The sequence below is a fragment of the Sander lucioperca genome, chromosome 16, assembly GCF_008315115.2.
Source record: "Sander lucioperca isolate FBNREF2018 chromosome 16, SLUC_FBN_1.2, whole genome shotgun sequence".
Lineage (NCBI taxonomy): Eukaryota > Metazoa > Chordata > Actinopteri > Perciformes > Percidae > Sander > Sander lucioperca.
This window is the reverse complement of record NC_050188.1, coordinates 31576967-31589485: the sequence shown is the minus strand read 5'-3', so window position 1 is coordinate 31589485 and position 12519 is coordinate 31576967. Positions and strand designations below refer to the sequence as shown.

Here is a 12519-nt window from a genome sequence, read left to right as displayed (position 1 = left end):
GCTGGGAACAGCGGTCTTTTGAATCGGCTTTGCCCGCAACTCTGGAAGACTTGGAGTTAAGCTTTTCTTTGAGAAAAGAACAAAGAACGGCACTGAAGTGCCAAATTCTTAAAAAAGGAAGATGTGTTCTGAGTTTTGCCGACCGGATACGGCAACAGTTTAATCTATCAACTAGCTCTGCTACTTTCTTCGTTGCTCTGCTTGGTTGTAGCTCTATCCTATTGCGTGCAGAGAGAATTTGAAAGACAACCGTTTATCCCGCCCCTCGGATTGCGCCAATGGCAATATGAAGACATAACACTCTTGTTATTTCCTGCCATCCCTATGGGCGCTAATTTATGAAACACTCCTATGGGTAGTATTGGAGTGTAGGAATAAACGACCTATATCGCCATACGGTTTGCAGGACTTGTTAATATATTCATTTGTTTCAGGCCTCTGTCGTTCTCACAGAGTCAAACAAACTTAACTCAAGCAAGAAAAACCTACAAAGTTGGAATAAACTGTTCCAAACATGCTGTTCCTGGCGGCTCACTTGTTTTCCAATCAGATTCAAACCAACGACTTTCAAGTAATGGGATTGCCTAAAGCCAGCTGCTGTGTATGCTGTACAGCTGTATGCTGGTTTGTGTTATTAAGAAGGGTTGAAGTTTAGAGAGCATCCCGGACCATTAGACCTCAAAACACCAACACTATCACACTTATCTCAATCCAAGCTGTTCCACCACCGTACCAGATTAATCACTATAGGAGCAGAGGTCAGGGGGGTTATGAGTGAGAGGGGGTGAAAGATGAAGAAAACTAGAGAGAGAGAGAAAGAGAAAGCTGTGGATGAACAGACACTGTATATAGAGCAAATGGGAGGGAAAGTAACAGATGGACTTGTGAGGATTAGAGAAATCTGGGTGCATTTCTGATGGAAACTCACCCAAGACGGAGAAGGGAGTGATGAGTGAGCGCAGAGAAAAAGGTGAAGGAAAACCGAATTCCTGTTCGAGGAGAGGTGAAGGAAACACAAAGAGTCTCAAACACGGTGAGTCGAGATGTTTGTTGGAGTTTTTTTTTTTATTTTGTTGCACGAGTGTAAGCTGATCAAAAGGAGTTTTCCAATGAAGGCAAAGATTTCAGCTTATCATGCTGAGAGGATACAGGGATAGAAATATAGTGTATATTCTACTGTGAATCTCCTGCTGTTTAAGTGTGGATATATATTAATGGTTTTAGTGTCTCTGCAGTGGAATTTAGATCACTCAAAATATGCATGTACCAAATAAAATGTCATACTAAAATCACTAAAAAATTAATGTTCCGTTAGCTGGGATAGTACATTGAGTTTGTGTCTCAAAGCTGTTTGCCTGCATTAGTTAATCCGTCAACTGTTGTTAACATGGACCATTGTGTGGAGACGTTACATCTGCAAATGTACAGTTACTAAAACTGCTTCAGTGTATTGTACGGATTATGGTTCCACAAATCAGAGGAGGGCTGTATGGGGAAAAATAGCACAAGATAAAAGGAGAATGACATCCTTCTGACATTATTAACTATAACTATATTTTTTAAAACAGACAAATCACCTGTAAAGCCTCTTCTGTTCTCAGTTATTCTGTCTGTTTAGACTCTGCTCAGGTTGATCGGAGCTTTGATGGGAACTTTTTGGGAACCTTTTTCATGGCAGACATGTTGACGTCATAGTAGGAAAAGTACAGGTGTAAAAAACAAAAAAAAAATAAATAACATTAATGATGGCTGCATTCCACTTAGGAGAGGCCCTGGTATTGTGCATGCTGACTCACTGAAATAGCTTACTGGGACACGATTGAGCCATCGTTAAGGTTGTCAATCTCAGCTGTGCTTTTCCTACTATGACAAGTCAAAATGTCTGCTGTGAAAAAGGTCCATTAGGTCAAAAATTCTTTCTACCAATAAGAATGATGAAGCTGTCATTTGTCCCGCCCTAACAGGTGCAACAACACTAACAGGGGACTCAGGAAGATGCCACTCAATCAGTCTAACCACACCCACGCAGTCCAATCAGCCACATTGATTGAAAACACCTGTATGCGTGTTCAGGGCCTTTAAACTTTGAAGACCTAGTTTGCACTGATGCAGAATAACAAAATTGGACAAAAAAGGACAGAGATGACAATGAGTCTGAGTGCTACGTTTACTGGGTTTATTGGATGTTGAAGTACTGCCTATGCATTCAAATTCTTTGACCTATTCTCACATAGCCTCACCTGTTACCTACATCCAAACTAAACCCACATTATGAAACATAATTGAAATTGGTATTTGGAAATCATAACACTTCCTACAAACCTCTGTGTCTTAAACATCCTTTGAAAACCCCAAAACAGAAGGAATTCAGATTTAAGTTTTTTGACAAGCGACCATGTTAACATGTTTTTGAAGTAACTGCATACAAGAATGGCAAAATAAAGTGAAACATAAATGACTTGAACAAGGACTTCCATCAGGTGTTTGGTGTTTTAAGCCCCCAACAACGTCTTCCAGGCAGCGCTGCATGAAAGGCATTGGGTTAGGGTTAGGGTTAGGGTTAAGGTTAGGGTTAGGTGCCTTGAAGTCGACGGTGGGGGCTTAAAACACCATCGAGCCTTCCATCATAGACATGATGACTCAACTGTTCATCTCTTAATCCAGATGCTTGCCTCTGTCTCCCTTCTTTACTTTTAGGTGGTCGTGCAGACAAAGAAAGCATAAGAGTCAGTTGGCATTAGTCTCATCCGCCTAACCCTGCAAGATTACCACAGATTACCAGGCTCAGAGGTAGGCCTGAGATACCAGACTAATCACTCCCTTGGGAGCTCAATCCTTCCTGGAAAGGTGAACAAGCAGGTTGAAGAACAGGATGTGCCCTGAGACCGCCGCTGATTAGTCTCAAAATCCGCAGGACAAGATTACGACTTTTATCTTCAACCGTGGGGAGCAAAAGTCATAAACAACAGAGAAATATCTGAGACGTGATGGCGGTGGAAACATGGGGTAGAGCTGCAGCTCGGTGAGAAGAAATGTGTGGAGTTAAACGTGTCGCCTGGCTTGTGCCGTAACATCAAGAAGAAAGGAATTTAAATTTGATGAACTGCTTTGCTGAAACTGGAAGAGGAGGAGAGCTGGAGTTCCTCCTGCAACCTCTTGCCTCCACATCTGTCTCTGTCTTGCTCGCTGGAGGGGATTAAATCCCAGCACTTCATCTTTCTCCACTCCACTGTCCTCTGACCTCCGCTCATCGACTGTTGTTCTTCCTCGAGCTCCCTCCATCTCTCCATCTCTCCACCTCTGACCTTTGTTCCACTTTAATCCCCTCTCCTAGCTTCCTCTCTCTTTTCTCCTTTTCATCCTCCATAATTCAATCTCAGTCGCCACAACAACCCGCGACGCTTCAGCACTGTGGTGTCACAGAAACCCCCCTCGCTCCTCTCATCCTCATCCTGATTGGTCAACAGAACCTGCCAGGCTCTTGCAGCCATTTTTGAACCAGTATCAACCCCCTCAAAGTGAAGCCGAAGCACACTCTGTTCCCAACTAATTTCTCTCTGAGTTCCTTTGAGTCCAGAAGCAACAATGCTGGAGAACATGTCCAGACGTAACCGCTCCCTGCTGTCACTTACCCTCACCTCATTGGCCCTCACCCTGTCCGTCTCGGCTTTCTGCACCTCCTATTGGTGCGAGGGAACACACAAGGTGGTGAAGCCTGCCTGCCTGTCACCTGTCAAGTTGAAGAACTGCGGACAGAACAACAGCCAGCCGTACACCACAGGTGAGGCCGGGAAAAAATTCAGGTATTATTTCGGTATGGCTGCCCTCTGGTGTATAGTGTCCATATACCAGATACTGACAAAACCCAATAGGCATTGATTTGGTGATTTGCAAGCCTCTTACAAATCATGGTGTTTAAACTGGGTTACATTTAGTATAAAAGTAAAGGATTTGTACACATCTGGATTACACACAACCATTGTTTCGACAGCATCTCAATGTATATATTTCAACATATTGCTTCACATCAACATTTTCTGATTGGACAGATAGTCTAGCTAGCTGTCTGGATTTATCCTGCAGAGATCTGAGGAGCAGTTAACCATAGTCCATAAATCCACCAGAGTTTAAAATTCCAACACAAAGAAAGCGGAAGGAAATGGAAATTGGCGAAAAGACATGCATCCGGCAGATTTTCCTCCGGCACTGGAGCAATCCCGGAAGTGGAACGTCAAGGATATAGATATAGTTAATGATTGTTTGTTTTCCCTCAACTGAAGTGCACTGAATTGGTCCTATGAGTGCATTTTGTCTAGCCTACCGTGTTGTAAAGTAAAAAAGCATTTCAAATATATCCAAAGATTTTCAGTGACTTTCACAACAGCTTATTTGCATTATTTGTGTCACTGTTACAACAGAAATCATGTTTTCACCAGGAAATACGCAATAACAATCCAAACAAATGCCACTTTACATTACCTTACCGTTGCCTGACTTTGGAGATATTTGACTCTTGTTTTATAACACATTAAAATCACATTATTACCATATTATATTTTACTTTTTCCTTTTCTATCTGTCTTTATTGACTTTATTATATAAAGTGCTATATGAATAAATGTATTCTTATTATTATTGTTTCTAAATTTTGTAAATGAAACCAACATGAAAAATGCACCAACATGCTGCCATCTTGTTTTACACAAAGCTGCATGTTGTATAATACATCTGCAATGCTAACATACACCCATTTCTAATGGATGAAGCCTTGGCCTGGAAGAGAGGTCGTCAGGTGGCCCCCAACCTTCTCTGGGTGTTTCGACCCTTAACCCCAACACCCTCCAGTTGGCGGGTCAGCAGTGACTGGCCAGGTCACTGCCGCTCTCTTCCAGGCTTCCAGTTTGTGTCCTCTCTCTTGTTGCCAGAGCCAACAGGAGGCTCTCTCTGACGCTTCTCCCAGCCTACGAACGGCTGCTTCCCTCAAGTGGCCTCTCAGTCCAACCTTTGTCAATAAATTCCACACAGATTGAGCTGGGAATCCTCGACATCTGACTTCCACCGTCATCAGCCATGTTGTCCACCCCTTGTCCCGGAAGTCTTTTTTTCCTCTCTGCAGCTTCCTCACAGCCCTCCTCCCACGGCACCGTCAACTCCACCAGGATGATCTTCTTTCCCTCTGGAGACCACATGATGATGTCGGGCCTTAGAGTTGTGGACAGTACCACCTCGGGGAAGTGGAGTTTCCTCCTGAGGTCAACCTCCATTTCCCAGTCCTGGGCTGACTGCAGGAGATTCTGCCGGGCTTGGCTGAGGACGACAGGTCTTTGGCCCTCTTTCACAAATATGATGGTGCTCAGCAGTGGTCTTGCTTTGGCTGGTTGTTTCTTCCTCCTGTCTTGCTCCAGGATGTCTGAGAGCAGTGCCAACACCTTGTCATGGCGCCACCTGTATCTCCCCTGTGTCAATGCGATATTACACCCTGATAGAATGTGCGCCATTGTTCCTTTCCCACCACACAACCTGCACAGTGGGTCCTGTGCAACATGTTTTTAGACATGTATAGATATGTATAGTTACCGTATGACGTGTATGTGTATGCCTGTTTACACAAAATTATATTTGATATTTCACTTCTAAGAACATCTCATCAAAGGGAACGTACAGCATTTTGACAATGTAAGAAAATATTTCCAGAAAGAGTAAACACTAATCTACTGCAGAATTTTATGGCATCCACGAGATTTTTTTTTTTTGCACCTCATATTTAAGTATTTTACACTTGACTTGACCGGCAGAGATTCATATAATCCCGGCTTTGTTTGCTAATCTCAGAACTTTGTATCTGCAACTGCATGTTATCTGGATTCCCTGAGCCGCTGTCTTATCGCTCGGCACTAAGCCTATTTGTTTCCATGTAGTATTCTATTTTCACTCCGTAGAAAATGACAGATTACCTAAAGAACAGTGTTTCAAGGCAGGATTGCGTTACACGCTGTGATCCACTGGAAACCCCTCTTAGGATTTATGTCAGAGTTTCTTGGCATGCTGGCTTTAGAACCTATCCCTAACTGCATACAGGAAAATATTTAATTTCTAAACATATTTTTCCTCCTCTTTCTGCTCTCTCTATTTTTTTAATGCTTGTTTTTAAGATTTTGAATGGGTTAGCGCCTTCTTGTTTATTAGAGCTTTTACATGTTCACATTCCAAGCACTGAGGTCGTCTAATCAGGTGCTCCTCAATGTTTCCAGATCCAGGTTAAAAATTAAAGGTGGACAAGCTTTTTCAATAGCTGCTGCAAATCTGGAATAGTTTATCTATTTAAATATGAACTGATCGGTCCGCTGAAACTTTCAAGTCCTTGGTTAAGAGCCACTTCGATTCGAGTTTAGTTTTGACACCTTGACGTTTTCTACCGTTGATGTAGGTTAGGTTTGGGTTAAAACGTAGCACCAGTGGACAATTGATTTAACACTTAAAAACTTTTAAAAAAAAACCAGATTTGGTTAGTTGAAAAGCAATTAAAAAGGCATAAAGGTGTTAAAAAAGAGATTAAAGAAGCCACTGGACAGGACAGTCAGCAGGAGTTATATTCCTTTAAAATCCGATCTACCCAAATCTCTCTCCCAGCTAGATTTAAAAAATACCCTGGCGCTAAGATATGACGATCAATTTTAAAAGGAACGTTGTGTGTGCATTTTGAATAGAGTTAGGGTTGGGGTTTTATTTATATTTACTATATGTATATATATATATGTATATGTGTATAATACAATATAAGTAGGCCTGGAGTAAGGGCTAGTGTTTGTTTATTTTATCCATTTTGTTTTTTTTCAGCTTGTTAAGCACTTTGGTAAACTATGGTTTTTTTCAATATAAATACATTTGAACTTGAATTCTACTTTCTGCACCTTTGGATACATTTCCCTCCTGAGTTTATTTCTTAATTTTTTCTTTACTTCATCCAGAGACCCCCACCCCAGACCCGGGGCAACCGCACTCCAACGTGACGCTCTCTCCGCTGCAAAAGGAGGAGCTGGCCAGGACACAGACAAAGCAGCTGGCCAACGCCGTCCACTACATCTGGGAGACGGGCGAGGATAAGTACATGCTGCGCTACTTCCACACCGGCTTCTGGCTCTCCTGTGAGAAACACAATGAAGGTTTGTGATCAACATGGCAAGAGCACTGTGGTTAAACAGCTGGGTCTCTAATCAGAGGATCATACTTGGAAACACCTGCGTGGTACCTGAAATGTGTTTACATTTTTGGATTAAATATACCATTACAAGTATCAACAATCATTGTTACATAAACGTATCCAGTGTGAAAGCCACTGTCAGTGGAACTATTGTGGCTGCCAATAAGAATGTGTTTTAGTCAACATAGATTATTTACAGTTAAACCTCTCTTCAGTAATCACTAAGGGGGATAAATTGTACAAGCCTGGATTATTGTATCCACAGAAATACAGTAAATACAGTAACTGTGTGGTACTGGTTCAGACTGCAGGGAACATCTCTTTATAGGAAAACAGGCTTTTTGTCATTCCCTATTTTATTAAAAATGCTCTTTCTGCTATTCCCAATATCATGTTTTTATTATTTGATGCTACTGCATCATCTCCTACAGAGAGAACACCAAGAATCAAACCTCATCAAACCTTCTTCAGTCACTGCCACTCGTTGGTTTACGTCTGTTCTATAATTTTGATCACAATATATTATAACTGTAGTTATTAAATAGCAGCTGATCCATGAGTCAGACCCTCCTCCAAACTAGCACACAGTATGTGAGAAAGCATGCACAGAGCAAGCTTAGGTACCCTGAAAACAAAATGTAATCACTGGCCTGTATTGTTCCACCAGACACTGTGATTACTTGATATTTCAGCAGTTTGACCTTTTTATTCTTCCTCCCCATGGGAATGTGAACTACTGGGCTTAAATCAACTATTTTTATTAGATTTTCAGGATTTATAATGAGTATAAAAAATTGAAGTACATTCTCAGCATTTGCAAGAGATTATTTATATCATCCTGCCCCCAACAAACTACTTGCAGTTGTACAACTCTAATCCTCGTGCTTAACCTTGTTATGGCTTTAAAGACAGACATATGTTTTGCCTTCATCCCCTGAACGATGGTTGATAGTTAAAGCGCAACTCTCGCCAAAATGCAACTTAGGGTCTTTTTGTGAATGTACCCGAGTCAAACTTTCGTTTAAAAGCATATTTAGGACGGAATCGCCACTTTTAAGATTTACCGTATTTTTGTTTTTCAGTCAAATGGCCTTTTGAATGGGAGAGCTAGGGGCACTTTTATGCTAGCCTCAAAATAGCTATTTTTAAAACACTACACATTTGGCAAAGGCGTAGCCATTGCCAAGCTAATTAAGACTATCAGCTCCACACAACTCTCTCTGTATTTCTCAGTATGGCTATGTTCAGAAGATTGTGTCGTCTGGTGATTTTCCGGCGCAGAAACTCGAGTAAAGATAATGACCTCTTCTGAAGAGTCCATCATGTTTTTTTAATCCTCCGTGTCCTCCTTGGCTACTAGCAACTGCGTGGAGGAGGGGTGGGGTTGATCACGTAAGGCTTGTATCATGTGGACGCACTGACAGTTTTGTTGTCATTACATAGAATTCCTCATGGGGGCGACAAACTATGAACTATAGCTTTAAAGACAGAAATATAGCATTTTATTACAGTAAGTACATAACTCAAATGACCTGATGACCATCAGGATGTCGATACATGAACTCTGTTGTGATTGTTCTTCCAGGTGGGAATCAGGTAGAAAAGTGTCGCAGCTTCATTGAGCTGACGCCAGGAGAAACACAAGGTCGGTAACAGAAAATATTTCCATCCCCACAGCAAAACATCTAATCAACGGCAAATATATTGTATATTTATTAAATTACTCAGCGTCAAATCCTCGCTTTTGTTGGCCTAAATGAAGTTTTTGACAACTCATAAAATGTTTTCTTTTCCCACAGGTGTCCTCTGGCTTTCAGTCATCAGTGAGTTTACGTACATCAGTCTTCTGGCCATGGGCTTCCTGCTGATGTGTGTGGAAGCGATTTGCCTCTGTGCCAAGAGGGAGATGAACGCCCTCAAGATCAACGCCTACGCCGCCATGTGCACTGTCCTCTCAGGTGAGGAGGGGGGGACACTCTCTGCTGAGTTGTTATAGAGAGGCGAAGTCCCTCCCCTTCCGGTGGACCACCATGGGACACTTAATTCGGAAAAAGTATGTACTGTAGTGAACAAGGAGATTCATTATTTTTGATCCCGTTTTTGAGCCATGAATTACACATATGATGTTCGTAAATTTTCCAAGTCAAGAAAGTTTCAGTTTGTCGTAAAACTGTTGAAGTATAAGACGTTTACGTGAAATTACGTAATTAGAAAGACTACTCACTTCAAAGTCGCATCGGTGATGTTTCGCTGAAGCTACGGTGTTTGTGTGTTTCGTACCAGGATGTATAGTTACTCACATGAGCAACAGATCTTTCTCCTTCTTTTGCAAAATTATCTTTTAAATTGACAAACATCATATGTGTGATTCATTGCTCAATTCAAACGGATCCAAAAAGAATGCGTCTCTCCCCGTTCACTACTATACATATTTTTTCCGAATTAACGTCTCATGAGGTCCACCGGAAGGGGAAGGGACTTTGCCTCTCTATAAAACGTCACTCTTTAACTTGTGTGATTGTACACAGCCCCAAATAGCATTGATGGTAGTTGTTTAAATTCTGAGTACTAATGTGATCACTAATCAGCGCCCAGGTATTCATTCCTGTCTTCGAGTAAAGTGATGATAAATGCTAAATAATTCATTAATTTCCTGTTATCTAAATACTTTCAAATGTTCTTTATTCCTGCCTCTGTCTTTCATCTCTCATCGTTTTTTTTCAAAACGATCAGACCTTATCCTCTCTTATTTTTCTCTTTTTAACTTTATCTCTGTCTTTTCTTCCTCTACCAGGTTTGATGGGGATGGTAGCACACATGATGTACACCACAGTGTTTCAGATGACTGTGAGCATTGGGCCCAAAGACTGGAGGCCACAGACCTGGGACTATGGATGGTCTTTTGCGTGAGTTTGTTTCAATTTAACCCCTTCTCCGGAAATCTGATTTAAGGCATGGTCACAAACCGCATTTAAAACTGTGAAATTTTGCAGCGATAGTGATTCATTTTAAAGGTGTTGCTGCGGTAAGATTTGCTCTCAGAGTGAAATTTTTCACACTAATTTGAGCCGTTTTGAGAGCCGGAAAATCCAAACTCTAGGAAGCTATCGTAGCTCATTATCTGTGTTGCACCATCATTTTATTTAATTTGCCTGAGTATAAACTGCATCACAACTTCAAGCGCAGTTTTGAGACAATAACAAGACAGGATTTCACTACGTCACCAAACTTCTAGCACCAAATATTTCACAATGGCACGTGGATGCACTTTGCTATGCCACTCGTGGTGTGACAGGGCTTTCAAACAAACAAACAAACTGTTAGCCTGACCTGTTCTCCCAACTCTTTCCTCCCTCACCAGCATGGCGTGGCTGTCGTTTAGCTGCTGCATGGCGGCCGCCGTGGCCACGCTCAACTCCTACACCAAGACCCTCATCGAGATGAAGCACCGCGCCCGGCTGAGGCTGGAAGAGGTGCGCGCTGCTTCCTGCGCCCCCTCCTACGAGGAGGTTGTTCGAGCCGGCAGTGGAGGCGTTTACTCTGTTAGTCAACTGATTCAGCTCGGCCAGCAGGGGGCGCTCATGGACCCTCTGTGGCCCCGAGGAATGGGACCAGCGGTTAGCCCTCTGGCGTGCGGCGCTGGGGGAGCACTGCTTATTGGTGGAGGGGGAATTGGAGTTGGAGGAATGGGAGCTGTTGGGATGGGAATGGGAGGAGTTGGAGTGGGAGGGAATGTCGTTGGAATGGGAGGACTGGGAATGGGTGCAGTAGGAGGAGTTGGGGGAATGGGGGTTGGAGTAGTTGGTGTTGGAGGAAATGGAGTTGGAATGGGAGCAGTAGGAGGAGTTAGGGGAATGGGTTTGGGAACGATGGGGGGAGTGGGAGGATATGGAATGGGAGGGGGGCGGCTGGTGGACCCTCATGGTATGGTAGTGGTGGAGGGATGTGGAGCTGAAGGATGCGAAGACTGTGAACGTGAGTTGGACGAGATAGATTACGCTCTGCAGGAGGAGAGAGAGGACTCGCTCTGCTAAGACTTTAGGGGGGCGAGGACTGTGACAATAGCTGATCGGGATTGGTTTGACACATTGTATTTGAAACTGCCTTCCGAGATAACAAGATTTGAACAAATACCTCCAGAAATATTCATTGTTTTTTGTATATGTGCAGTTTCAAATGATAATTACAACATTTTTAGTCACACAATGGTCATTTCAAGCTGTGATTCGATTTGAGGACAAAAAGACATACGCACAGACTCACAGCTCCAATGGACTGTTGGTTCATCACATTGTTACAGCTAACGAGTTAACAGAGAATTATCTATTTACACGTCCAGCAGACACAGACCAACATTATCCTCCCATTGCAAACCTCTGCTTTTATGAGGAAGGTGAGACTCGGACATCTATGTGCAGCAGAAGAACCAAAACAATTGGCTAAAAGTTGCATTGAGTCTTTAACTTCAACAGGTCACTGGTAGCGACTTATTTCGGACAATGACTTTGCTGCTAATGTGGACTTCTGTTCAACATGCAGTATCACCCGTGAACCCCTGTTAATGTTTTGAAAATCCTTTCCTATAATTTTATTTTTTATTTATTATAGAATTTTGCAGTTGGAATGAGTATATGAAATGTTTAAACTATTGCCTGTTTTTTAACAAAAAGTAGTTTCATGTAAATATTTTAAACATGTTAAAAGGACCAAAAGGCAATAATGTGGGGTCATGTCAACAGAAAGTTGTGTCTGCTATAATTTAATAATATTTTAAAATCCTGTTAATACTTAATTAATACTTTTTAATAATGTCTAGGAGTGGCTGTTCTATATGTTCAATAAGAAATCAGCTAACATCTATTTCAGGCTGGATGTACACAGAACACAGAGAATAAAACAGAAATTGGTTTTGTGACGCTATGCAATGATGATTATCTTTCAGGAAAATGTTGCTACAAACAGATCAGTAAAACTTCAGTTTTCTCTGCTCGTGTAAATACAGCCTTACAGTGACTTCTTCAGGGATTGCATGTCGTTTTATGACTTACGAGATGTGTAAGAGGATGTGAGATTGTTTAAGTGTCAACTCAAAAGGTTTGATAAGTATATGTTATTTTTTGTTTTTTCATCTGTTTGCATGAATGGATAAAAATCCCCTCCAGTATAAGGAGATGTAATAAAAACAAACCACATTGTCTGATGATGTCTTATCAATGCATGGATTCCATGTGATCATGTAATCATCAACTTTATGTTGAGACAATAATGATAAATCACATTTTTTGTTGCAGAAGTGTCAAAATTGCAATAGAACATGA

General features: G+C 41.8%; 1 protein-coding gene across 1 annotated transcript; it reads left to right on the top strand.

The window, feature by feature from the left end:
• Nucleotides 1-785: 785 nt before the first annotated feature.
• Nucleotides 786-12519, top strand: LOC116046368 (germ cell-specific gene 1-like protein). Its single transcript, XM_035993444.1, has 7 exons — nt 786-1033; nt 2698-3781; nt 6969-7163; nt 8787-8846; nt 9001-9159; nt 9996-10107; nt 10563-12519. Exons 2-7 carry the CDS (start codon nt 3586-3588, stop codon nt 11233-11235), a joined length of 1395 nt encoding a protein of 464 aa, XP_035849337.1. The 5' UTR covers nt 786-1033; nt 2698-3585; the 3' UTR covers nt 11236-12519.

Coding starts and splice junctions, on each gene's coding strand:
- LOC116046368 (XM_035993444.1), top strand. CDS start 3,586: ATGCTGGAGAACATGTCCAGACGTAACCGCTCCCTGCTGTCACTTACC. Junction 8,847..9,000: donor GACGCCAGGAGAAACACAAG/GTCGGTAACAGA, acceptor CTTTTCCCACAG/GTGTCCTCTGGCTTTCAGTC. Junction 9,160..9,995: donor CATGTGCACTGTCCTCTCAG/GTGAGGAGGGGG, acceptor TTCCTCTACCAG/GTTTGATGGGGATGGTAGCA.